This window comes from Scyliorhinus torazame, chromosome 16, assembly GCF_047496885.1.
Source record: "Scyliorhinus torazame isolate Kashiwa2021f chromosome 16, sScyTor2.1, whole genome shotgun sequence".
NCBI lineage: Eukaryota > Metazoa > Chordata > Chondrichthyes > Carcharhiniformes > Scyliorhinidae > Scyliorhinus > Scyliorhinus torazame.
This window is the reverse complement of record NC_092722.1, coordinates 187,216,658-187,239,825: the sequence shown is the minus strand read 5'-3', so window position 1 is coordinate 187,239,825 and position 23,168 is coordinate 187,216,658. Positions and strand designations below refer to the sequence as shown.

At 48.5% G+C, this 23,168-nt stretch overlaps 1 protein-coding gene across 1 annotated transcript in view; it reads right to left on the bottom strand.

Annotated features, from left to right (window-relative positions):
* Positions 1–18,065, bottom strand: part of loxl4 (lysyl oxidase-like 4) — a 177,305-nt gene extending 159,240 nt beyond the window's left edge. The window contains exons 1-3 of the mRNA XM_072479622.1: positions 17,951–18,065; positions 10,276–10,611; positions 6,527–6,702 (exon numbers count right to left, since the gene is read on the bottom strand). Of these exons, the coding sequence (XP_072335723.1) occupies positions 6,527–6,702; positions 10,276–10,558 (459 nt within the window). The 5' untranslated portion in view covers positions 10,559–10,611; positions 17,951–18,065. The remainder of the gene's footprint in view (positions 1–6,526; positions 6,703–10,275; positions 10,612–17,950) is intronic.
* Positions 18,066–23,168: the final 5,103 nt, after the last annotated feature.

The following is a 23,168-nucleotide window of genomic DNA, read 5'->3' as shown; positions in this document are numbered from 1 at the left end:
CAGATGTGTGGCCTCCCACAGCAGCTGGCGAAATGGCTGCTGAATGGAGGACACGCATATTTATACTCCGCCTACTGGGCGGAGCCAGCAGGCAGGGACTACCGGCGAACCTGTAGTACAGGTCCTACCTTACATCACCTAATACAGGTGCAACAGTGGTTTACCACATGCACCCTCCATCTCCGTGTCACAAAAGCGAGCTTCCAAAAATCCGTTGCTCTGTTCTAGTGCGTTTTGCAGCCAGCCAAAGTGTAGCAGCTCCTCGTTCTCCCTTCCCCAGCTGTGCAATTTGTAAGCGCGGCTGATTATCTTGCCCCAGGTCCAAATATATATATATATATAGAGAGAGAGAGCACGCAGAAGTTTAATTCCTCTTCTCCTCTCCCACACTCTCACTGAACAGCTTCCACGAGCCTGGCCACTCTGGGACTGAGAGAGTGAGGTGAACAGGCACAATCCTGGGGCAAGGAAAGGCAAAGTACATCGAGAAGAATGTCATGGCAACCTTGGTTCCTCGCTGCCCCGGCTCCTGCCGAAACTGGATTGGCCGAATGTTATTTTGGAAAACAATCTGCTCCATCAAACTAAAACTGTTAACCTAATAACTTGTGTGTTTCGGGCTCAGTCACGGCAGCCTGGCTTCACGTCACTGGTGATTTCTGTAAACTTCGGCTCACCCGAAACCACTAATGCCTGTGTCCCACCTCATACTCCTTCTTACACTGATGTCCCTCAGTCTCGCCCCCCTCCCTGTAGCCAGCCATTCTGAGCTGGTGCTTTCCAACCTGATTCACAATATTGCAACACATGATCCAAGTGGATTCTCTAATCACGGACGGTAAAAATGCTTTCAAAGTTATTTCAAAACCGTCCCTCTTTACTTTTAGTTCTCGGTGTGATATAACAACAACTAATATAATACAGCATCCATAAGACCATAAGACATAGGGGTAGAATTAGGCCACTCGGCCCATCGAGTCTGCTCCGCTATTCAATCATGGCTGATATTTTTCTCATCCCCATTCTCCTGCCTTCTCCCCATAACCTCTGATCCCCTTATTAATCAGGAACCTATCTATCTCGGTCTTAAAGACGCTCAGTGAATTGGCCTCCACAGCCTTCTGTGGCAAAGAGTTCCACAGATTCACCACCCTCTGGCTGAAGAAATTCCTCCTCATCTCTGTTTTAAAGGATCATCCCTTTAGTCTGAGATTGTGTCCTCTGCTTCTAGTTTTTCCTACAAGTAGAAACATCATCTCCACATCCGGTAAGTTTCAATAAGAACCCCCTCATCCTTCTAAACTCCAACGAGTACAGACTCAGAGTCCTCAACCGTTCCTCATACGACCAGCTCTTTATTCCAGGAATCATTCTTGTGAACCTCCTCTGGACTCTTTCCAAGGCCAGCACATCCTTCCTTAGATACGGGGCCCCAAACTGCTCACAATACTCCAAATGAGGTCTGACCAGAGCCTTACACAGCCTCAGATGTACATCCCTGCTCTTGGATTCTAGCCCTCTCAACAGGAATGCTAACATTGCATTTGCCTTCCTAACTGCCGACTGAACCTGCACGTTAGCCTAAAGAGAATCATGAACAAGGACTCCAAAGTCCCTTTGTGTTTCACAGGAGCAGAAATAAATCAGACCTTATCCACAGGAGATGTTAAGACAAGTGGGCAGCATGGTAGCATTGTGGATAGCACAATTGCTTCACAGCTCCAGGGTCCCAGGTTCGATTCCGGCTTGGGTCACTGTCTGTGCGGAGTCTGTACATCCTCCCCGTGTGTGCGTGGGTTTCCTCCGGGTGCTCCGGTTTCCTCCCACAGTCCAAAGATGTGCAGGTTAGGTGGATTGGCCATGATAAATTGCCCTCAGTGTCCAAATTGCCCTTAGTGTTGGGTGGGGTTACTGGGTTATAGGGATAGGGTGGAGGTGTTGACCTTGGATAGGGTGCTCTTTCAAAGAACCGGTGCAGACTCGATGGGCCGAATGGCCTCCTTCTGCACTGTAAATTCTATGAAGTAATAAAACAAGTTTGGTTTTAAGGATCACCTTGAAAGAGTTCTGGGAGATGACATCAGCTTCTGAGCTTCCCGATTAGAAATCTTGATGTCTTCGCAGCTCCTCCCTTATGTCGGAGATTAATCACTCATTTAATAGTGAATTGAGCCCCATATTCGTAGGTCAGTTGGGGTTTCCAACCCTCCATGATTCTCCTGGAATCTCCAGGAATTGGGGGTTGATCAGCGGGACATTGTTACTAGCGCAGTTATAGAGGGACTGTAAACAAAAATGTTCTTTTTGCTTTTCATTGAACACTTTAACTTACCAGATATATAAATATTGGTTCTGGGGACGAGACGAACAGTTAAGACTAATCAAATTGGATTCCAAAGAGTTAGGGCGTGCTCCAATGGCCACGTTGTGCCCGAAAAGCACAGTGCAGTGTGGCCAATAAAAACCAGGAGACCCCGCTCCCGGGATCTAACCGGCTCGCAACGCCTCGCGAGATCCAATGCGATCACGTGAGACGTTGCGATGCAATTGTGGGGCAGATTACTTTTTGGCAAATCTGCAAATTAGAGCGGGGTATAGATATAGTTTGAGTACAATAGATGGGTCGTTTTTTGTACAGTGTGTGCAGGAGGGTTTCCTGAAACAATATGTTGACAGGCCAACAAGAGGCGAGGCCACGTTGGATTTGGTTTTGGGTAATGAACCAGGCCAGGTGTTGGATTTGGAGGTAGGAGAGCACTTTGGGGACAGTGACCACAATTCGGTGGCGTTTACGTTAATGATGGAAAGGGATAAGTATACACCACAGGGCAAGAGTTATAGCTGGGGGAAGGGCAATTATGATGCCATTAGACGTGACTTGGGGGGGATAAGGTGGAGAAGTAGGCTGCAAGTGTTGGGCACACTGGATAAGTGGGGCTTGTTCAAGGATCAGCTACTGCGTGTTCTTGATAAGTATGTACCGGTCAGACAGGGAGGAAGGCGTCGAGCGAGGGAACCGTGGTTTACCAAGGAAGTGGAATCTCTTGTTAAGAGGAAGAAGGAGGCCTATGTGAAGATGAAGTGTGAAGTTTCGGTTGGGGCGATGGATAGTTACAAGGTAGCGAGGAAGGATCTAAAGAGAGAGCTAAGACGAGCAAGGAGGGGACATGAGAAGTATTTGGCAGGAAGGATCAAGGAAAACCCAAAAGCTTTCTATAGGCATGTCAGGAATAAGCGAATGACTAGGGAAAGAGTAGGACCAGTCAAGGACAGGGATGGGAAATTGTGTGTGGAGTCTGAAGATACTAAATGAATATTTTTTGTCAGTATTCACTCAGGAAAAAGATAATGTTGTGGAGTTGTGGAGGAGAATGCTGAGCCCCAGGCTAATAGAATAGATGGCATTGAGGTACGTAGGGAAGGTGTTGGCAATTCTGGACAGGCTGAAAATAGATAAGTCCCCAGGACCTGATGGGATTTATCCTAGGATTCTCTGGGAGGCCAGGGAAGAGATTGCTGGATCTTTGGCTTTGATTTTTATGTCATCATTGGCTACAGGAATAGTGCCAGAGGACTGGAGGACAGCAAATGTGGTCCCTTTGTTCAAAAAGGGGAGCAGAGACAACCCCGGCAACTATAGACCGGTGAGCCTCACGTCTGTAGTGGGTAAAGTCTTGGAGGGGATTATAAGAGACAAGATTTATAATCATCTAGTTAGGAATAATATGATCAGGGATAGTCAGCATGGCTTTGTGAAGGGTAGGTCATGCCTCACAAACCTTATTGAGTTCTTTGAGAAGGTGACTGAACAGGTAGACGAGGGTAGAGCAGTTGATGTGGTGTATATGGATTTCAGCAAAGCGTTTGATAAGGTTCCCCACGGTAGGATATTGCAAAAAATACGGAGGCTGGGGATTGAGGGTGATTTAGAGATGTGGATCAGAAATTGGCTAGCTGAAAGAAGACAGAGGGTGGTGGTTGATGGGAAATGTTCAGAATGGAGTTCAGTCACAAGTGGAGTACCACAAGGATCTGTTCTGGGGCCGTTGCTGTTTGTCATTTTTATCAATTACCTAGAGGAAGGCGCAGAAGGGTGGGTGAGTAAATTTGCAGACGATACTAAAGTCGGTGGTGTTGTCGATAGTGTGGAAGGATGTAGCAGGTTACAGAGGGATATAGATAAGCTGCAGAGCTGGGCTGAGAGGTGGCAAATGGAGTTTAATGTAGAGAAGTGTGAGGTGATTCACTTTGGAAGGAATAACAGGAATGTGGAATATTTGGCTAATGGAAAAGTTCTTGAAAGTGTGGATGAGCAGAGGGATTTAGGTGTCCATGTACATAGATCCCTGGAAGTTGCCACCCAAGTTGATAGGGTTGTGAAGAAGGCCTATGGAGTGTTGGCCTTTATTGGTAGAGGGATTGAGTTCCGGAGTCGGGAGGTCATGTTGCAGCTGTACAGAACTCTGGTACGGCCGCATTTGGAGTATTGCGTACAGTTCTGGTCACCGCATTATAGGAAGGACGTGGAGGCTTTGGAGCGGGTGCAGAGGAGATTTACCAGGATGTTGCCTGGTATGGAGGGAAAATCTTATGAGGAAAGGCTGATGGACTTGAGGTTGTTTTCATTGGAGAGAAGAAGGTTAAGAGGAGACTTAATAGAGGCATACAAAATGATCAGGGGGTTGGATAGGGTGGACAGTGAGAGCCTTCTCCCGCGGATGGATATGGCTGGCACGAGGGGACATAACTTTAAACTGAGGGGTAATAGATATAGGACAGAGGTCAGAGGTAGGTTCTTTACGCAAAGAGTAGTGAGGCCGTGGAATGCCCTACCTGCTACAGTAGTGAACTCGCCAACATTGAGGGCATTTAAAAGTTTATTGGGTAAACATATGGATGATAATGGCATAGTGTAGGTTAGATGGCTTTTGTTTTGGTGCAACATCGTGGGCCGAAGGGCCTGTACTGCGCTGTATTGTTCTATGTTCTATGTTCTAGAGCGAGACAGCCAGTGTCACTGTGCAGATTCCCGAGGTACCAGAGGCTCTGGGGTTCGTCCCCTTCACCTCAGAGACCTCGGGGAGCGCCATTCAGTGCTGGTCAGCACGGTAGCATAGTGGATAGCACAATTGCTTCACAGCTCCAGGGTCCCAGGTTCGATTCCGGCTTGGGTCACTGCCTGTGTGGAGACTGCACATCCTCCCCGTGTCTGCGTGGGTTTCCTCCGGGTGCTCCGGTTTCCTCCCACACTCCAAAGATGTGCAGGTTAGGTGGATTGGCCATGATAAATTGCCCTTAGTGTCCAAAATTGCCCTTGGTGTTGGGTGGGGCTACTGGGTTAAGGGGATAGGGTGGAGGTGTTGACCTTGGGTGGGGTGCTCTTTCCAGGGGCCGGTGCAGGCTCGATGGGCCGAATGGCCTCCTTCTGCATTGTAAATTCTATTCTATTCTATTCTATGGTCCCCACAAATGGTGACCAAACAAAACGGCACTCATGGGGGTCTCCCAGGGGATCAGAGGCCCCCACTGCTTGTGCCACCTGAGCACCCTGCCAGTGTGAAATGAAATTAAATGAAAATCGCTTCTTGTCACAATATGAAGTTACTGTGAAAAGTCCCATGTCACCACATTCCGGCGCCTGTTCGGAGAGGCTGGTACGGGAATTGAACCGTTCTGCTGGCCTGCCTTGGTCTGCTTTAAAAGCCAGCGATTTAGCCCAGTGTGCTAAACCAGCGATTTAACCCAGTGTGCTAAACCATGCAGTGTGAGGCGGCATACCCTGGCAGTGCCACCTGGGTGCCAGCCTGGCACTGCAAGGTGCCCAGGTGGCACTGCCAGGGTGTCAAGTTGACTCTGCCAATGTGCCAAGCTGGCATTTTATGTGCGCATGTCATTGGGACAGGGATACCCTGAATGAGTATTGGGGGGGGGGGGGGGGTGTAGAGGGGCCGGGGACCCTCCTATAGTGTGTTCAGGCTGGGAGGGTCCGGGGGTCGCTTCGGGTGCCCCAGAGATCAGGATGCCATTTAAAAATGGCGTCCCAATCTTTCGCTACACCGCTGAGGCCCCTTATGCAACACGAGTAACGTTAAATAGCCATGCCTTTCTCGGCGCTGCGCGCGCCAGAAAACACGCGACTAAACACGCTCACTATGGGACTTTATTCTCATTTAGTTGAATTGAGCCCTTAGTAGTCCCTTTCCAATTAGCTGTGGGAAGACAGTGTGCCTGAAGGATGGGCCAATGCTGGAGTGTGCGGGAGGGGGAAGTTTAAGACGGGAGGTCGTGTGATGAAACTTTCAGTTCTACAGCAGAGTTGACAATCATAACACCAAGCCAATCCAATCGGGGCATTAACCAACCCATCGCCACCAGTGTCCAACGATCAGCAAATAGGCGCCAGGCTCCCCGGAGCCTCACTGCACAGGTCAACCCCACCCGCTCTCAATATGGCAGTTCAGGAAAGTGGAAGGGTCACATGTTGCCCTGGACAAGAGTTAATGGCATCAGCAGATTTGGAGCCTACCTGAAGTGTGGATAAGGACTGCCCTATAACCTCAAATCCAGCAAGTGGCTTCTCCGAGCAGACAACGCTGACGTCCTCGCTGTGCTTACAGTCATTAACTCCCCAGCCATTCGATTCACACGTGAAAATAGATGTCTCATCGCCTCTGCATTTCACATTGTCCAGCCAGATGGGACCTAGACAGAGGAATTACAGAATTTAGCCTTTCAGTGGTACAAAATTCAGAGTGCTGCTAAAAAAAAAAAAAAATTTTGTTGAAGTTTTTTGGCTTGCACTCATCATGACATTCGGAAAAATGCAATCGCAAATTTACTGTCAGTCAGCATCAACAGGTGCATTCTCAACGGCAACATCCTAACCAATCAGTGTCCACCTGCCAACCAATCAGCACTCTCTTCTCATAATCTGTCGATTTTCCTGACATTGTATTCTTGTGAATGACCTGATGAGTGCAAAGACAAAAAACTTTTACAAAAATGATGCCCTTTTCAGCAACTGCAGGACTGGTAAAGGCATTAATGTCAAGGTGCGCAGGATCCTGGGCTTTTGCAAAGAGAGGCAAAGTGTACAAAACGGAGGTAGTGGACCTCCATTAAACAAGGGAGTCCCGCGTCCAATTCTGGGCACCATACTTTCGGGAGATTGGGAAAGCTTTGGAAAAGATTCCCGAGAATGGCCCCAAGAATGAGGGACTTTGGTCGCATGGGTGGACTTGAGAAATTGGGGTTGTTCACCTTGGGGGTGAGAATGTTGGGAGGGAATCTGATAGAGGCATTCAAGATCCTGCGGGGTCTGGACATGCTAAATAAGGAGAAGCTTTTCCCAATGGCAAGAGAATTGAGAACCAGCGGAGGGCGAACAGAAGACCCAGAGGCAGCATGAGGAAACTCTTTCCTTGTGCAAACTAATTAGGAGCAGCAAGAGGCCACTCGGCCCCTCGAGCCTGCTCCGCCATCCAATAGGATCATGGTTGACCTGATCATAATGTCCTGCCCGGGTAACCTTTCAACCTTTCGCCAACTTCCTTATCAAGAATCTATCTCGCTCGGCCTTAAAAACATTCAAAGGCTCTGCTTCCACGGCCCTTTGAGGAAGAGAGTTCCTGAGACTCATTGCTCTCAGAGAGAGTAAGGAAAGCAGCCAGTGGTTACGATCAGCATTGTCTATTCTTTGATTCTATTCTATGATTCCAACAGCAGATACTCCTTCGCCTTGGTTATAAGATGATGTTGATATTACCCCAGGATACAACGGCTCAATTTCCGCTCGAACTGGTGTGCACGAGTGAGTTTCTGATTACATCAATCATTCTGCTGGAAGGTACGGACGAGCACGCAGGGGTGATAGATCTGATCTGTCTGAATGGTGCATATATAATATGACAAGAGAGGGAGTGATATTTCCTTAACTGTGCGGAACGTCAACAGGGGCATTGGCAAAGACCTGGGTGGAGTCCGCCCAGCAATATGGGCACAGCTGTGAAAGAATCTACCACGCCTGAATGAGGGAAGAATGGGTGTATAACCCACTACAGGGTGCGAAGGTCCCTAATGGTGGATCAAGCTCATCGAGAATAGGTGGCTGAAAGAACAAGTTCATTTCAAGCATGAGAAACGCACCAAGGAGAAGTCTGATCACCGGCTGGCTACGCCAATGATTGGCCATGCCACAAGATCTGGCGAGGTGCCAGGTCCAATGCCTGTTCTGCACAAAGTCAGCTGACCTTCAATTGGTGCAATGGAGCCACAATTAGGTGTCAATGGGATAAAAACACCAAAATGGGATGTGTTTCTTGCCTCTGTCCCTTAACAGCAAATCTGAGCTGGATCATGTCTACCTGTGAAACCATCACAATCAAATCCCTGGCCAATACCCACTGACAGCGAGCACTCGTTTAAAGGATGATGCCTTAGGTGAGGTCCTCAAAAGGTTGGTGGGGTCTCAAAGGAGCTTAAAGCGGAAAGTCGAGGACCAGGAGAACAGATCCCGATGACAGAATGTTCGGATTGTGGCCCTGCCAGAAGGCACCGAGGGTAGAGACCCGACAGGCTACATCGCCCAAATGCTGGGCAACCTAGTCGGGAGAGGCAGCTTCCCCAACCCCCCAGAACTTGACAGGGCGCACAGGTCACTCAGGCCGAAGCCCAAGACGGGGGGAGCAGCCAAGAATGATCATCGCGAAGCTGCATCGATACCAGGACCGGGAGAGGATCCTACGGTGGGCAAGACAGACTAGAGCGAGCACATGGAAGGACACAGAATCTCATTTACCAGGGCATTGGAGCAGGTCTGGTGAAACACAGGGCCGAGTTAAACCAGGCAAAGTCAGCGCTATACAAAAACGGGCTGTGATTTGGCTTGCTACTCCCTCCCAGCCAGTCTCTGGATCAGATACCAGAACAAACAGCGCTATTTCAATACCCTGGCGGAGGCAACCGATTTTGTGCAGGCCAACGGCGTAGACAGTGGGGTGGCGGGGGGGGCAGGCAGCGATGAAGGCGAATCAGAGGAAGATCCCTAAAGAAACAAAGACTGATTGAACAGTTACCATGTTTGCGCGGGACGTACAAAGTGAGAGGGGATGAGGAGGGAACCAATGGGAGCCACAGAAACATGGTGGGGAATGGAGGAGGGGAGGGGAGGGAGCAGGAGGCCTCCTCCCCTACCCCCACTCCCCTCCCCCACCGGACACACAAGATCAACAACAAAAGCCACAGAAAAGAGAGGAGTTCAGCAGTAGGACACCCAGGGCGGAAGAGGGGGCTACAAGGCTACAAATGAGGGGACAGGGAGAATGTATGTGAAGAAATATGTATATAAATAAGAAACTGTACAACATGTAAATACCAGACACACAATTCGTTAAAAGTATCATTCTGTAAAATTGAAAAACACAAGTTAAAACATATAAAAAATAAACAAATAAGGGATCGTCCATTTATGACTGAGGATAGGTGTCTTCCCTTAAAGGGTGATTGACACCTTACACATAGTCTAATACTTCCTGAGGTGCTTCATGGGAGTGCAACCAGAGAGCGTTTGACACCAGGCCCCCAACGGGGATCTTGGGATAGTTGACTAAAAGTTTACTGGAAGATGTAGGTCTGAGTAAATGCCGTGAATTCTAAAACGAGAGGTCAGCCATTTAGGACTGAGATGAGGAGAAATGTCTTCATTCAAGTGGGTCGTGAATCTTGAGGATACTCTACCCCAAAGGATGAGTCTATTCAAGAATCATTGAATCCCTACAGTGTAAAAGGAGGCCATTCGGCCCGTTGAGTCTACACCGACCCTCCAAAAGAGCACCCTAGCTAGGACACTCCGCCACCCTATCCCCGTGATACCAATTCTTTTTTTTCCAATTAAGGGGCAATTTAGCGTGGCCAATCCACCTACCCTGCACATCTTTGGGTTGTGGGGGTGAAACCCAGGCAAACACGGGGCGAATGTGCAAACTCCACACGGACAGTGACCCAGAGCCGGGATCGAACCTGGGATCTCGGCACCGTGAGACCGCAGTGCCAACCCACTGCGCCACCGTGCCGCCCCTCATCTACGGATACTAAGGGGCCAATTTTAGCATGGCCAATCCACCTAACCAGCACACTGTATGGACTGTGCGAGGGAACCGGAGCACCCGGAGGAAACCCACGCAGAACGTGCAGACTCCAAACGGTCACCCAAGGCCAGAATTGAAGCCGGGTCCCCGAGCAGTCCCCAGAGCGGCTGCGTGCAGGGAAGCGTGTTACCTTTCCCCTGTCCATACGTCGCACTGTGTGCCCAGGTGCGCGCTTCTTCGTAGCCCAGTTCTCGGCACACCACCGTTGCAGCCTGAATGTTGAAATCATCGTCGCACACGGTGCCCCATTGCCCATTGTAGAAGACCTCCACCCGCCCTTCGTAGTCTGTCCGCTTCTCCCCGGCCAAGCGTACGCGGATTTTCTTCCGCCCTGCTGCCTGCCCCGATGCAGTCCTGGCGCTGCAGAGGAGCAGCACGGTGCCGAGGAACAGGCCCTGTACAGCGCCCTTCATTGTGATCTCGCTTCTGGGTAACGCTTCACAACACAAAGTCTGTCCACCTCGAACTGCAAAAACAGATAAAATAGATTAAATATTAATAGACACCCCGTTTCTTCTTTCTTTTCCAAACTGGAAGCACGCTTGTTGTTACAATATTGACAAAGTTCGAGCTTCGTTGCCAATGTCAGTTGTAGGGTTGCCAACCCTCCAGGATTGACCTGGAGTCTCCAGGGATTGACAGTCGATCTCCAGGACACTGCTGTGTACGGCCCTGGAGAAAATTCATCGGGACATTAAACAAAAGTTGTTTTTTCTTTGTAATTTTCTTTTAACATTTCTCTTCACCAGATGAAAATGGGGGGGGAAGAAAAAGGCAGACATTTGGGCATCCTGCAATTGGGTAATGGGCCTTTTTGTTTTCGAATTGGTATTAGAAGGCGGAACGTCACAAGGATGGACGCGTTGGTCGACGATTGGCTGGGGTATGGGGGACAGTCAGGTGTCGAAACCTCCAGGAATACATTTAATCACAGTTGGCAACCCTCGTTGCTTTTTTCACTGTGTGTGGTGATCATCAAACCAGGCGGCAGCTTCCGCAGTGGCTACATGAAGCTCTCTGGGCCCTCCGCTGAATTTTGTCAGGAAGCAGTCTTCAGTGATGTGAGCCACTGATTGGGGGGCACCGCAGTCACAGTCCATGTTCCCTGCGAGGCCCTGTTTTGTCAACAGGAATAGTGCCAGAAGACTGGAGGATAGCAAATGTTGTCCCCTTGTTCAAGAAGGGGAGTAGAGGCAACCCCAGTAACTATAGATCAGTGAGCCTTACTTCTGTTGTGGGCAAAATCTTGGAAAGGTTTATAAGAGACAGGGTGTGTAATCATCTGGAAAGGAATAATTTGATTAGACATAGTCAACACGGTTTCGTGAAGGGTAGGTCGTGCCTCACAAACCTTATCGACTTCTTTGAGAAGGTGACCAAACAGGTGGATGAGTGTAAAGCAGTTGATGTGGTGTATATGGATTTCAGTAAAGCGTTTGATAAGGTTCCCCGCGGTAGGCTACTGAAGAAAATACGGAAGCATAGATTCAGAGAGATTTAGCAGTTTGGATCAGAAATTGGCTAGCTGGAAGAAGACAAAGGGTGGTGGTTGATGGGAAGTGTTCAGACTGGAGTCCAGTTATTAGTGGTGTACCACAAGGATCTGTTTTGGGGCCACTGCTGTTTGTCATTTTTATAAATGACCTGGAGGAGGGCGTAGAAGGATGGGTGAGTAAATTTGCAGATGACACTAAAGTCGGTGGAGTTGTGGACAGTGCGGAAGGATGTTACAAGTTACAGAGGGACATAGATAAGCTGCAGCGCTGGGCTGAGAGGTGGCAAATGGAGTTTAGTGCAGAAAAGTGTGAGATGATTCATTTTGGAAGGAATAACAGGAAGACAGAGTACAGGGCTAATGGTAAGATTCTTGGTAGTGTGGATGAGCAGAGAGATCTCGGTGTCCATGTACATAGATCCCTGAAAGCTGCCACTCAGGTTGAGAGGGTTGTTAAGAAGGCGTACAGTGTGTTAGCTTTTATTGGTAGAGGGATTGAGTTTCGGAGCCATGAGGTCATGTTGCAGCTGTACAAAACTCTGGTGCGGCCGCATTTGGAGTATTGCTTACAATTCTGGTCGCCGCATTATAGGAAGGATGTGGAAGCATTGGAAAGGGTGCAGAGGAGATTTACCAGAATGTTGCCTGGTATGGAGGGAAGATCTTATGAGGAAAGGCTGAGGGACTTGAGGCTGTTTTCGTTTTAGAGAGAAGGTTATGAGGTGACTTAATTGAGGCATACAAGATGATCAGAGGATTGGATAAGGTGGACAGTGAGAGCCTTTTTCCTCGGATGGTGATGTCTAGCACGAGGGGACATAGCTTTAAATTGAGGGGAGATAGATATAGGACAGATGTCAGAGGTAGGTTCTTTACTCAGAGAGTAGTAAGGGCGTGGAATGCCCTGCCTGCAACAGTAGTGGACTCGCCAACACTAAGGGCATTCAAATGGTCATTGGATAGACATATGGACAATAAGGGAATAGTGTAGATGGGCTTTAGAGTGGTTTCACAGGTCGGCGTAACATCGAGGGCCGAAGGGCCTGTACTGCGCTGTAATGTTCTACGTTCTATGCTTGTGCCGATTTGCTGAAGGCCGGAGGCAGTGCAGAAACGGTTGAGGAGTGCCAGGTAGGCGTGGCAGGTTGAAGCCAGGGAAGTACCCAGTAAAACCCGGGGAAGCCACTGATCCTACAAGCAAATTCAGGAAGCTTAGGCTTCAAGAATCCTGGTATCACCACACCTAAAACCACCGGCAAAATTGGAGGTCACACTTCCTCAAAAATAGCATCATAGTTCGAATCCCGGCCCTGGGTCACTGTCCGTGTGGAGTTTGCACATTCTCCCCATGGGTTTCACCCCCACAACCCAAATATGTGCAGGTTAGGTGGATTGGTCATGCTTAATCCTGCAGTGAGTAACTCACCTCCTGACTCCCCAAATCTTGTCCACCAACTACATGGCACAAGTCAGGAGTCTGATGGAATATTCTCCACTTACCTGGATGAGTGCAGCTCCAGCAACACTCAAGAATCTCGACACCATCCAGGATAAAACCGCCCACTTGACAAACATCTTCCACAAACATTCAATCCCTTCACCACCGATGCACCGTACCATTCTACAAGGTGCCCGGCAGGAAGTCACCAAGGTTGCTTATGCGGCACCTTCCAAACACAGAACAGCTACCATCTCAAAGGACAAGAGCAGCAGATACCTGGGAACACCACCACCTGGAGGTTCCCCTCCAAGTCACTCACCGCCCTGAGTTGGAAATACATCACCACTCCTTCACTGTCAAAATCCTGGAACTCCCTCCCGAACTACACTGCGGGTGTACCTACACCACATGGACTGGGAGCGGTTCTAGAAGGCAGCTTCCTTCTCAAGGGCAATTACGGATGGACAACAAATGCTGGTCTAGCCAACGAAGTCCACATCCCGTTAAAAAACAAATTTTAAAGTTCTACACAGCAAGAGGGGATGGTGAAAACTAGTGGCACAAGCTCCTGCAACTTTCACCAGGCACATATTCATGGACACTAAAGGGGAAGAGCATTTTCTAACAATGTACAACATGGTTCTATCACTAGTAACTCCCTAAAACCAACTGACACAATCTTAGCGCTGCTTCAGTACGTGAAAACCATGTGTACCACCCTCACCTTGACTAAATAAGGCAGCATGATTCAGTTGGAGTTAATATCCTTGTGAGGGGAATCTGAGGAAATATTCTGTGATGGAATGAGATTGTACGTGTAATGCCAGGAGTCAACTGTTATAGGGAGAAATTCCCAAATATTTTCATCAATGAGCTTCCCCCCCCCCCCCCCCCACTCCCCTCCCCAGGAATAGAACCTCCCATGAGCTTTTGAAAGACACTACTAAATACTTGGCCCCTTTAAGAAATCTGTCAGCACCATTGCCAGCACTTCAAGAATGTTCTTCTAAGGCCGTGACCAGGCACTGGTGCCCAACCACCTGGTGCAATCCTAACAGGCTCCACATGCCAGAGGAGACCCTGTAAAGTGCCTGGGCAGCTTGCCCCTGTGCAGTGCTGAAGCATGGCCATTGTTTAGTCTGATGGTAAGCTAAAGGCATGGAGCAAACACGTTCGAAAAACAGACTGACCGAACTGTCACTCTGGAGCAAGACCAGTCAACTAGTTCACTCATTTACTCCTTAACAGTCAAATGCTTTTCTCCACCTTCCTCTTTGATTTTTAATCTTACGTTTTCCTCATTTTACTTTGCATTTCCCTGGTGTCCTTCCTACCAGCCCCCCCCCCCCAGCCCCCCATCGATCTCCCATTTCTAGGACAGATTGCTTTCAGATGGTGCAAACTCTGAATTTTCTATCTCACATCTTTCACACAGAGCGTGCAGAGAGAGCTACTCACACGCAGGAATAAGTGCACATGCAGGAATACACGCACACACACAGGAATACGCTCACACACACAGGAATATGCTCACACACACACAGGAATACGCGCACACACATAGGAATATGCACAAACACAGGAATACGCACACACACGCAGGAATACGCACACACACACGCAGGAATATGCACACACACACACAGGAATACACACACACACAGGAATACGTACACCCACACACACAGTTACACACCTACCGAGGCACACACGCACATACACATGGGTTGTTCTCCTTAGAAAGTAAAGGTTGAGAGGCGATTGAACATGTGGTTAGAAAATAACAGGTGGTCTGGGTAGCGGAGATAGGGAGCAACTGTTCCTATTGGTGGAAGAGTCAAGAACCAAAGGAAACAAATTCAAGATGATTGACAAAAGAACCGGAGACAGCACAAGGAAAAACCTGTTTTTTTTTTTACGAGTGTTTAGGATCGGGACTGCACTGTCTGAGCGTGTGCTGGTTCAATTGTGGCCGTCAGAAGGAAATTGGATAAGAAGTGGAAGAGAAGTAATTTCCTTGGTGCATCTAATAGGATGAGGAACCTGCTCAAATAGCATTTCTGTGACATCTCGGAGATGCCACTGCACAAAGCTACCAGAGTTCCACAAATCATTTCTTGTGGGTTTTCCCTTTAACAGAGAAAGGAAAAGAGCACCTTTGACAACTACCCCAGGATATCTTCAAAGTCTTCACAACTGGTAAATAACCTTTGAAGCATCCCCATTGCAGTAATTGGGAAATGTGGCAGCCAAGTTGTGCATAGCAAGGTCCCACAACACAGCAACGTGATCAAGGAACTGCTTTTCGTGATAGTTGAGGTTTATTTTTTTTTCCTGTGGTCAGGGTCATGGAGAGAACTCCTCTTCAAATTGTGTCATGTGATCTTTTTCGTTCACCCAAGCAGTTTGTGTACACTCATACTTAACTATTGGCAACAGTCCTCTGGCCGTGCTGCCCAGTGCAAACGGAATGAATTCAGAGCACTTGGACCCGAACGTAACATAACTCACTTCGACAGCATAGAAATACCCCTGGAGAAAGGGGTATTATGTAGGAGCAGATAGCTGGAATCTCAATATCGGGCACCATGAGAGAAAGACAATGTAACCGACACTGAGGGGAGCTGACTGGTGGTGATTTAACCCGAGGGTCACCACACCTCAGGCGAGGGGCGAGGTTGAGAAGGCGGGGCCTTCATGGATAACCTCAGCCGGTACGGGGATTGAACCCGCGCTGCTGGCCTCGCTCCGCATCACAAACCAGCTGTTCAGCCAACTGAGCTAAACCAGCCCCGGGAAGAGGAGGGTATATTAGGTATTAAATGTGAAGATATGTTGTCCCCTTCTCTGAAAGTGAAGAAATGGGACTCGAAAGCACAACAGCGCCTATACTTCCTCAGGAAACTAAGGAAATTCGGCATGTCCACATTAACCCTTATCAACTTTTACAGATGCACCATAGAAAGCATCCTATCGGGCTGCATCACAGCCTGGTATGGCAACTGCTCGGCCCAAGGCCGGAAGAAACTACAGAGAGTCGTGAACACCGCCCAGTCCATCACACAAACCCACCTCCTATCCATTGACTCTGACTACACCTCCCGCTGCCCGGGGAAAGCGGGCAGCATAATCAAAGACCCCTCCCACCTGGTTTACTCACTCTTCCAACTTCTTCCAACGGGCAGGAGATGCAGAAGTCTGAGAACACGCACGAACAGACTCAAAAACAGCTTCTTCCCCCTGTTACTGGACTCCTAAACAACCCTCTTATGGACTGGTCTGATCTTTCCACACATCTTCTCTACTGAGTAGTACTACACTCTGTATGCTTCACCCAGTGTCTATGTATTGACATTGTGTATTTATGTATGCTCTATGTATTTTTCTCATGTATGGCATGATCTGTCTGGACTGTACGCAGAATAATACCTTTCACTGTACCTCGGTACACGTGAGAATAAACCAATCCAGATCCAGATCCAAATACCCTTTCACCTTCTCCAGTGCGTGTCTGTGTGTAAGGGGGTGGGGGGGAGAGAGAGAGAGGAATGGGGTAGATTCACAGCACACACTGAACCAGCCTGCAGACAGGACCTGTACAGATGGATTCAATGAACTCAAGGCTGGACCTATCTTAAAGGAAACTCTTGGATAAGTCTGAGCAACTCATGTTTCAGGCGACAGGGGGGGGGGGGGGGGGGGGGAGCTGATAAAAATTGAGTGGAGAGGGATCTAATTCTTAGTGCAAGGAATCAGTAGGAGTCGTGCAAATACAAAAGATGGCTGACAGGTTAAAGAGAGAACCAGTGTGAATAAAAAAGATGGACGGCACGGTGGCGCAATGGTTAGCACTGCTGCCTCAGGACGCCGAGGACCCGGGTTCGAATCCCGGCCCCGGGTCACTGTCCGTGTGGAGTTTGCACATTCTCCCCGTGTCTGCCTGGGTCTCGCCCCCCACAACCCAAAAGATGTGCAGGTCAAGTGGATTGGCCACGCTAAATTGCCCCTTAATTGGGAAACAAAAATTGGGTACTCTAAATTTAATTTTTAAAAAGACAAGAACGGAGGGAGCAGAAGAAAGCGACAGAAAGGGAGAAAGAGGGGGAGAGAGGTGGAGGGAAAGGAGAGATGACGAAAATGTGAAGGAAGGGGGGGTAGAAGAGAGAGTGAGAAAGAGAAATGGAGAGATGAGTGGGGGGGGGGGGGGGGGGAGACCTTCACCTGAGGAAGGAGCAGCGCTCCGAAAGCTAGTGATTCGAAACAAACCTGTTGGACTTTAACCTGATGTTGGAAGACTTCTTCCTGGGGCGGGGGGGAAGAGGAATGAGGAGAAAGACCCAAAGGGAGGGGGTGAGAAAGGAGGGAGAGAAAGGGAAAGGAAAGGTAGAGAGAGACAGTGAGATTGAATGGGCAAGTGCACGGAGAGGATGCAGTAAGCGGAGCAACAACTTGGAACCAAGAGAATCCTCACTGATCCTTAAGCAGCTAAACCTCAAACCCAGCCAGGGGGAAACAGGTCAGAGAGCATAGGAGCCAACCCGTTACTGGGAGGGGGGAAAGAAACAAAATGAGTGTTGGATTACAGATCGATATCTAAATCCATAACTGGACCCATATCCATCTCTAAAACCCGCAACAGACGCAAAGAGTTGGACCGAAGTGCTGCTAACTGCCTGTGTGTAAAGATGCCCAGACTGTGTAATTACCAAACCAGAAACACATTCAATTAGTTTGTTTCACAATACAGAGATAACAGGTTGCAACAATTCGCAACTTTCCAACTCCTGAAAACAACGCAGCAAACCTGCTCCTCTTTTCCCTCCTCTCAAAGAATGGAGCGAGCTGGAAAGTGAATAAAAAGTAACTTACAGAGAGTTTGCAAGTGTCTGGGAGCAGGGCTGAATGAGTGGCTGCTGGAGTCTCTGCTGTGAACACTCACACTCCCTCTCCTCTCTCAGTGTAACCAGCCTCTCACTGCACCCTGCCGCTTGCTTCATCTTTTATCGCCACCACGTGATTTATTTTCACCCTCTCCCGTCTCTCTCGCTCTCTCTCCCGCACACCCTCTCTCTTTTTTTTTGATCTCCTTGAATGACAGGTCAGGCAGAGAAGCGTGTTGTAACAGCCCAGCGGAGACTGAGAGAGAATGATGGAGTGCATGACAACTTGTGTGTGACAAAGAGTGTGTCTGTGTGTGAGAGTGAGTGTGTGTGTGAGAGTGAGTGTGTGCGAGAGAGTGTGTGTGTGTGAGAGAGAGAGTGTGAGAGAATGTATGTGTGTGAGAGAGAGTGAGTGTGTGTGAGAGTGAGAGAGAGTGTGTGTGAGTGAGAGTGAGTGTGTGTGAGTGACTGTGTGAGGGAGAGTGTGAGAGAATGTGAGTGTATGTGTGAGTGAGTGTGTGAGTGAGTGTGAGAGTGCGTGAGAGAGTGAGAGAATGTGAGTGAGAGAGACTGTGTGTGAGAGTGAGTGTGTGAGAGAGAGAGAGAGAGAGAGTGTGAGAGAATGTGTGTGAGAGAGTGTGTGTGAGAGAGAAGTGAGTGAGTGCGTGAGAGAATGTGAGTGTGTGAGAGAAAGTGTGTGTGTGAGAGAGTGTGTGAGAGAATGTGAGTGTGTGTGAGAGAGTGAGTGTGTGAAAGAATGTGTGAGAGTGTGTGTTTGAGAGTGTGTGTGAGAGAGTATGAGAGAATGTGCGTGTGTGTGAGAGAGAGTGTGAGTGTGTGTGAAAGAGTGAGTGTGTGTGAGAGAATGTGTGTGAGAAAGTGTGTGAGAGGGTGTGCTTGAGAGAGAGTGTGTGTCAGAGAGTATGAGAGAATGTGCGTGTGTGTGAGAGTGTGAGTGTGTGTGAAAGAGTGAGTGTGTGTGAGAGAATGTGTGTGAGAAAGTGTGTGAGAGGGTGTGCTTGAGAGAGAGTGTGTGTGAGAGAGTATGAGAGAATGTGCGTGTGTGTGAGAGAGTGAGTGTGTGAGAAAGAGAGTGTGTGTGAGAGAGTGTGTGTGTGAGAGTGAGTGTGTGTGAGTGTGTGTGTGAGTGTGCAAGAGAGTGAGAGAATGAGTGTGTGAGAGTTTGAGAGTGTGTGAGAGAGTGTGAGAATGTGTGTGTGCGAGAGAGTGTGTGTGAGAGTGAGTGTGAAAGAGAGAGAGTGAGCGAGTGTGTGTGTGAGAGAGAATGTGAGAGAGTGTGTGTGAGTGACTGTGTGAGAGAGAGTGTGAGAGAGTGTGAGAGAATGAGTGTGTGAGAGAGTGTGTGTGTGAGAGTGTGAGAGAATGTGAGTGTGAGAGAGTGTGTTGTGACTGAGTGAGTGAAAGAGAAGTGTGAGAGTGTGAGAGAATGTGAGTGTAAGAGAGTGTGTGTGAGTGAGTGTGTGTGAGAGAATGTGAGTGTGTGTGAGAGAAAGTGTGTGAGAGACTTTGTGAGAGAATGTGAGTGTGTGTGAGAGAGTGAGTGTGTGTGAGAAAGTGTGTGAGAGTGTTTGAGAGAGAGTGTGTGTGAGAGAGTATGAGAGAATGTGTGTGTGCGTGAGAGTGTGTGAGAGAGAGTGTGTGAGAGAATGTGAGTGTGTGTGAGAGAAAGTGTGTGAGAGAGTGTGTGAGAGAATGTGAGTGTGTGTGAGAGAAAGTGTGTGAGAGAATGTGAGTGTGTGAGAGAGTGTGTGTGAGAGAGTGTGTGTAAGTGTGTGAAAGGGAGTGTGTGAGAGAATGTGAGTGTGTGTGAGAGAGTGAGTGTGTGTAAGAGAATGTGTGTGAGAAAGTGTGTGTGTGTGTGTGTGTTTGAGGGTGTGTGTGTGAGAGAGAGTGTGAGTGTGTGAGAAAGAGAGTGAGTGTGTGTGAGAGAGCGTGTGTGTGAGAGTGAGTGTGTGTGACAGTGAGAGTGTGTGTGTGAGTGTGCAAGAGAGTGAGAGAATGAGTGTGTGTGAGAGAGTGTGTGTGTGTTTGAGAGTGTGTGTGAGAGAGTGTGAGATAGTGTGAGAATGTGTGTGTGTGAGAGAGTGTGTGTGAGAGTGAGTGTGAAAAAGAGAGAGTGAGCGTATGTGTGTGTGAGAGAGTGAGTGTGTGTGTGTGAGAGATAGTGTGAGAGAGTGTGTGAGGGAATGGGAGTGTGTGAGAGAAAGTGTGTGTGTGAGAGTGTGTGAGAGAATGTGAGTGTGTGTGTGAGAGAGGGTGAGTGTGTGTGAGAGAGTGTGTGTAAGTGAGAGAGAGGGTGTGAGAGAGCGTGTGAGAGAATGTGAGTGTGTGTGACAGAGTGAGTGTGTGTGGGAGAGTGTGTGTGAGAAAGTGTGTGAGAGTGTGAGTGTGTTTGAGAGAGAGTGAGTGTGTGTGAAAGAGTGTGAGAGAATGTGTGTGTGTGTGATAGAGAGCGTGAGTGTGTGAGAAAGAGAGTGAGTGTGCGTGAGAGAGCGTGTGTGTGAGAGTGTGTGTTGGAGATAGTGTGTGAGAGAGAATGTTAGAGAATGTGAGTGTGTGTGAGAGAGTGTGTGAGAGAGAGTATGTGAGAGAATGTGAGTGTGAGAGAATGTGAGTGTATGTGTGAGAGAGGGTGAGTGTGTGTGAGAGAGTGTGTATAAGTGAGAGAGAGTGTGTGAGAGAATGTGAGTGTGTGTGAGAGAGTGTGAGAGAGTGTGAGAATGTGTGTGTGTGAGAGAATGTGTGTGTGAGAGTGAGTGTGTGAGAGTGTGAGAGAATGTGAGTGTGAGAGTGTTGTGACTGAGTGTGTGAAAGTGAAGTGTGAGAGTGTGAGAGAATGTGAGTGCGAGAGAGTGTGAGAGAGAGTGTGTGAGTGTGAGAGAATGTGAGTGTGTGAGAGTGTGTGTGTGTGAGAGTGTGTGTGTGTGAGAGTGAGTGTGAGAGTGTGAGAGAATGTGAGTGTGAGAGAGTGTTGTGACTGAATGTGTGAAAGAGAAGTGTGAGAGTGTGAGAGAATGTGAGTGTGAGAGAGTGTGTGAGTGAGTGTGTGAAAGAGAAGTGAGAGATTGTGTAAGAGAATGTGAGTGTGTGTGAGAGAGTGAGTGTGTGTGTGTGAGAGAGAGTCTGAGAGAGTGTGTGAGGGAATGTGAGTGATTGTGAGAGAAAGTGTGTATGTGAGAGTGTGTGAGAGAATGTGAGTGTGTGTGTGAGAGAGGGTGAGTGTGTGTGGGAGAGTGTGTGTAAGTGAGAGAGTGTATGAGAGAATGTGAGTGTGTGTGAGAGAGTGAGTGTGTTTGGGAGAGTGTGTGAGAAAGTGTGTGAGTGTCAGTGTGTTTGAGAGAGAGTGAGTGTGTGTGAGAGAGTGTGTGAGAGTATGTGCGTGTGTGTGAGACAGAGTGTGTGAGAGTGTGTGTGTGTGTGAGAGTGAGTGTGAGAGAGAGTGTGTGACAGAGTGAATGTGTGTGAGAGTGAGTGTGAGAGAGAGTGTGTGAGAGTGTGAGAGAATGTGAGTGTGTGAGAGTGTGTGTGTGAGAGTGAGTGTGTGAGAGTGTGAGAGAATGTGAGTGTGAGAGAGTGCGTTGTGACTGAGTGTGTGATTGAGAAGTGTGAGAGTCTGAGAGAATGTGAGTGTGAGAGTGTGTGTGAGTGAGTGTGTGAAAGAGAAGTGACAGAGTGTGTGAGAGAATGTGAGTGTGTGTGAGAGAGTGAGTGTGTGTGTGTGAGAGTGTGTGAGGGAATGTGAGTGTGTGTGAGAGAAAGTGTGTGTGTGAGAGTGTGTGAGAGAATGTGAGTGTATGTGTGAGAGAGGGTGAGTGTGTGTGAGAGTGTGTATAAGTGAGAGAGAGAGTGTGAGAGAGTGTGTGAGAGAATGTGAGTGTGTGTGGGAGAGTGTGTGAGAGAGAGAGTGAGAGAGTGTGAGAATGTGTGTGTGTGAGAGTGTGTGTGAGAGTGAGTGTGAAAGAGAGAGAGTGAGCGATTGTGTGTGCGTGAGTGAGTGTGTGAGAGAGTGTGTGAGTGACGTGGGAGAGAGAGTGTGAGAGAATGTGAGTGTGTGAGTGAGAGAATGTGAGTGTGTGAGAGAGTGTGTGTGTGAGAGTGAGTGTGAGAGAATGTGAGTGTGAGACGGTGTGTTGTGACTGAGTGTGTGAAAGAGAAGTGTGAGAGTGTGAGAGCATGTGAGTGTGAGAGAGTGTGTGTGAGTGATTGTGTGAAAGAGAAGTGAGAGATTGTGTGAGAGAACGTGAGTGTGTGAGAGAGTGAGTGTGTGTGGGAGAGTGTGTGTGAGAAAGTGTGTGAGTGTGTTTGAGAGAGAGTGTGTGTGAGAGTGTGTGAGAGTATGTGCGTGTGTGTGAGACAGAGTGTGTGAGAGAGAGAGAGTGAGTGTGTGTGAGAGAGTGTGTGAGAGAATGTGAGTGTGTGAGAGAGTGTGTGTGTGAGTGTGAGAGAGAGTGTGAGAGATTGTGCAAGAGAGAGTGTGTGAGAGTGTGTGTGTGTGAGAGTGAGTGTGAGAGAGAGTTTGTGAGAGAGTGCATGTGTGTGAGAGTGAGTGTGAGAGAGAGTGTGTGAGAGAGAGTGTGTGAGAGAATGTGAGTGTGAGAGAGTGTGTTGTGACTGAGTGTGTGAAAGAGAAGTGTGAGAGAGTGAGAGAATGTGAGTGTGAGAGAGTGTGTGTGAGTGAGTGTGTGAAAGAGACGTGAGAGAGTGTGTGAGAGAATGTGAGTGTGTGTGAGAGAGTGTGTGCGAGAGAGAGTGTGAGAGAGTGTGTGAGGGAATGTGAGTGTGTGTGAGAGAAAGTGTGTGTGTGAGAGTGTGTGAGAGAGTGTGCGTAAGTGAGAGAGAGACAGTGTGAGAGAGTGTGTGAGAGAATGTGAGTGTGTGTGAGCAAGTGAGTGTGTGTGAGAGAGTGTGTGTGAGAAAGAGTGTGAGAGGGTGAGTGTGTTTGAGAGAGAGTGAGTGTGTGTGAGAGAGTGTGTGAGAGAATGTGCGTGTGTGTGAGAGAGTGAGTGTGTGTGTGAGAGAGTGTGTGAGGGAATGAGAGTGTGTGTGAGAGAGTGAGTGTGTGTGTGAGAGAGTGTGAGAGAGTGTGTGAGGGAATGTGAGTGTGTGTGAGAGAAAGTGTGTGTGTGAGAGAATGTGAGTGTATGTGTGAGAGAGGGAGAGTGTGTGTAAGTGAGAGAGTGTGAGAG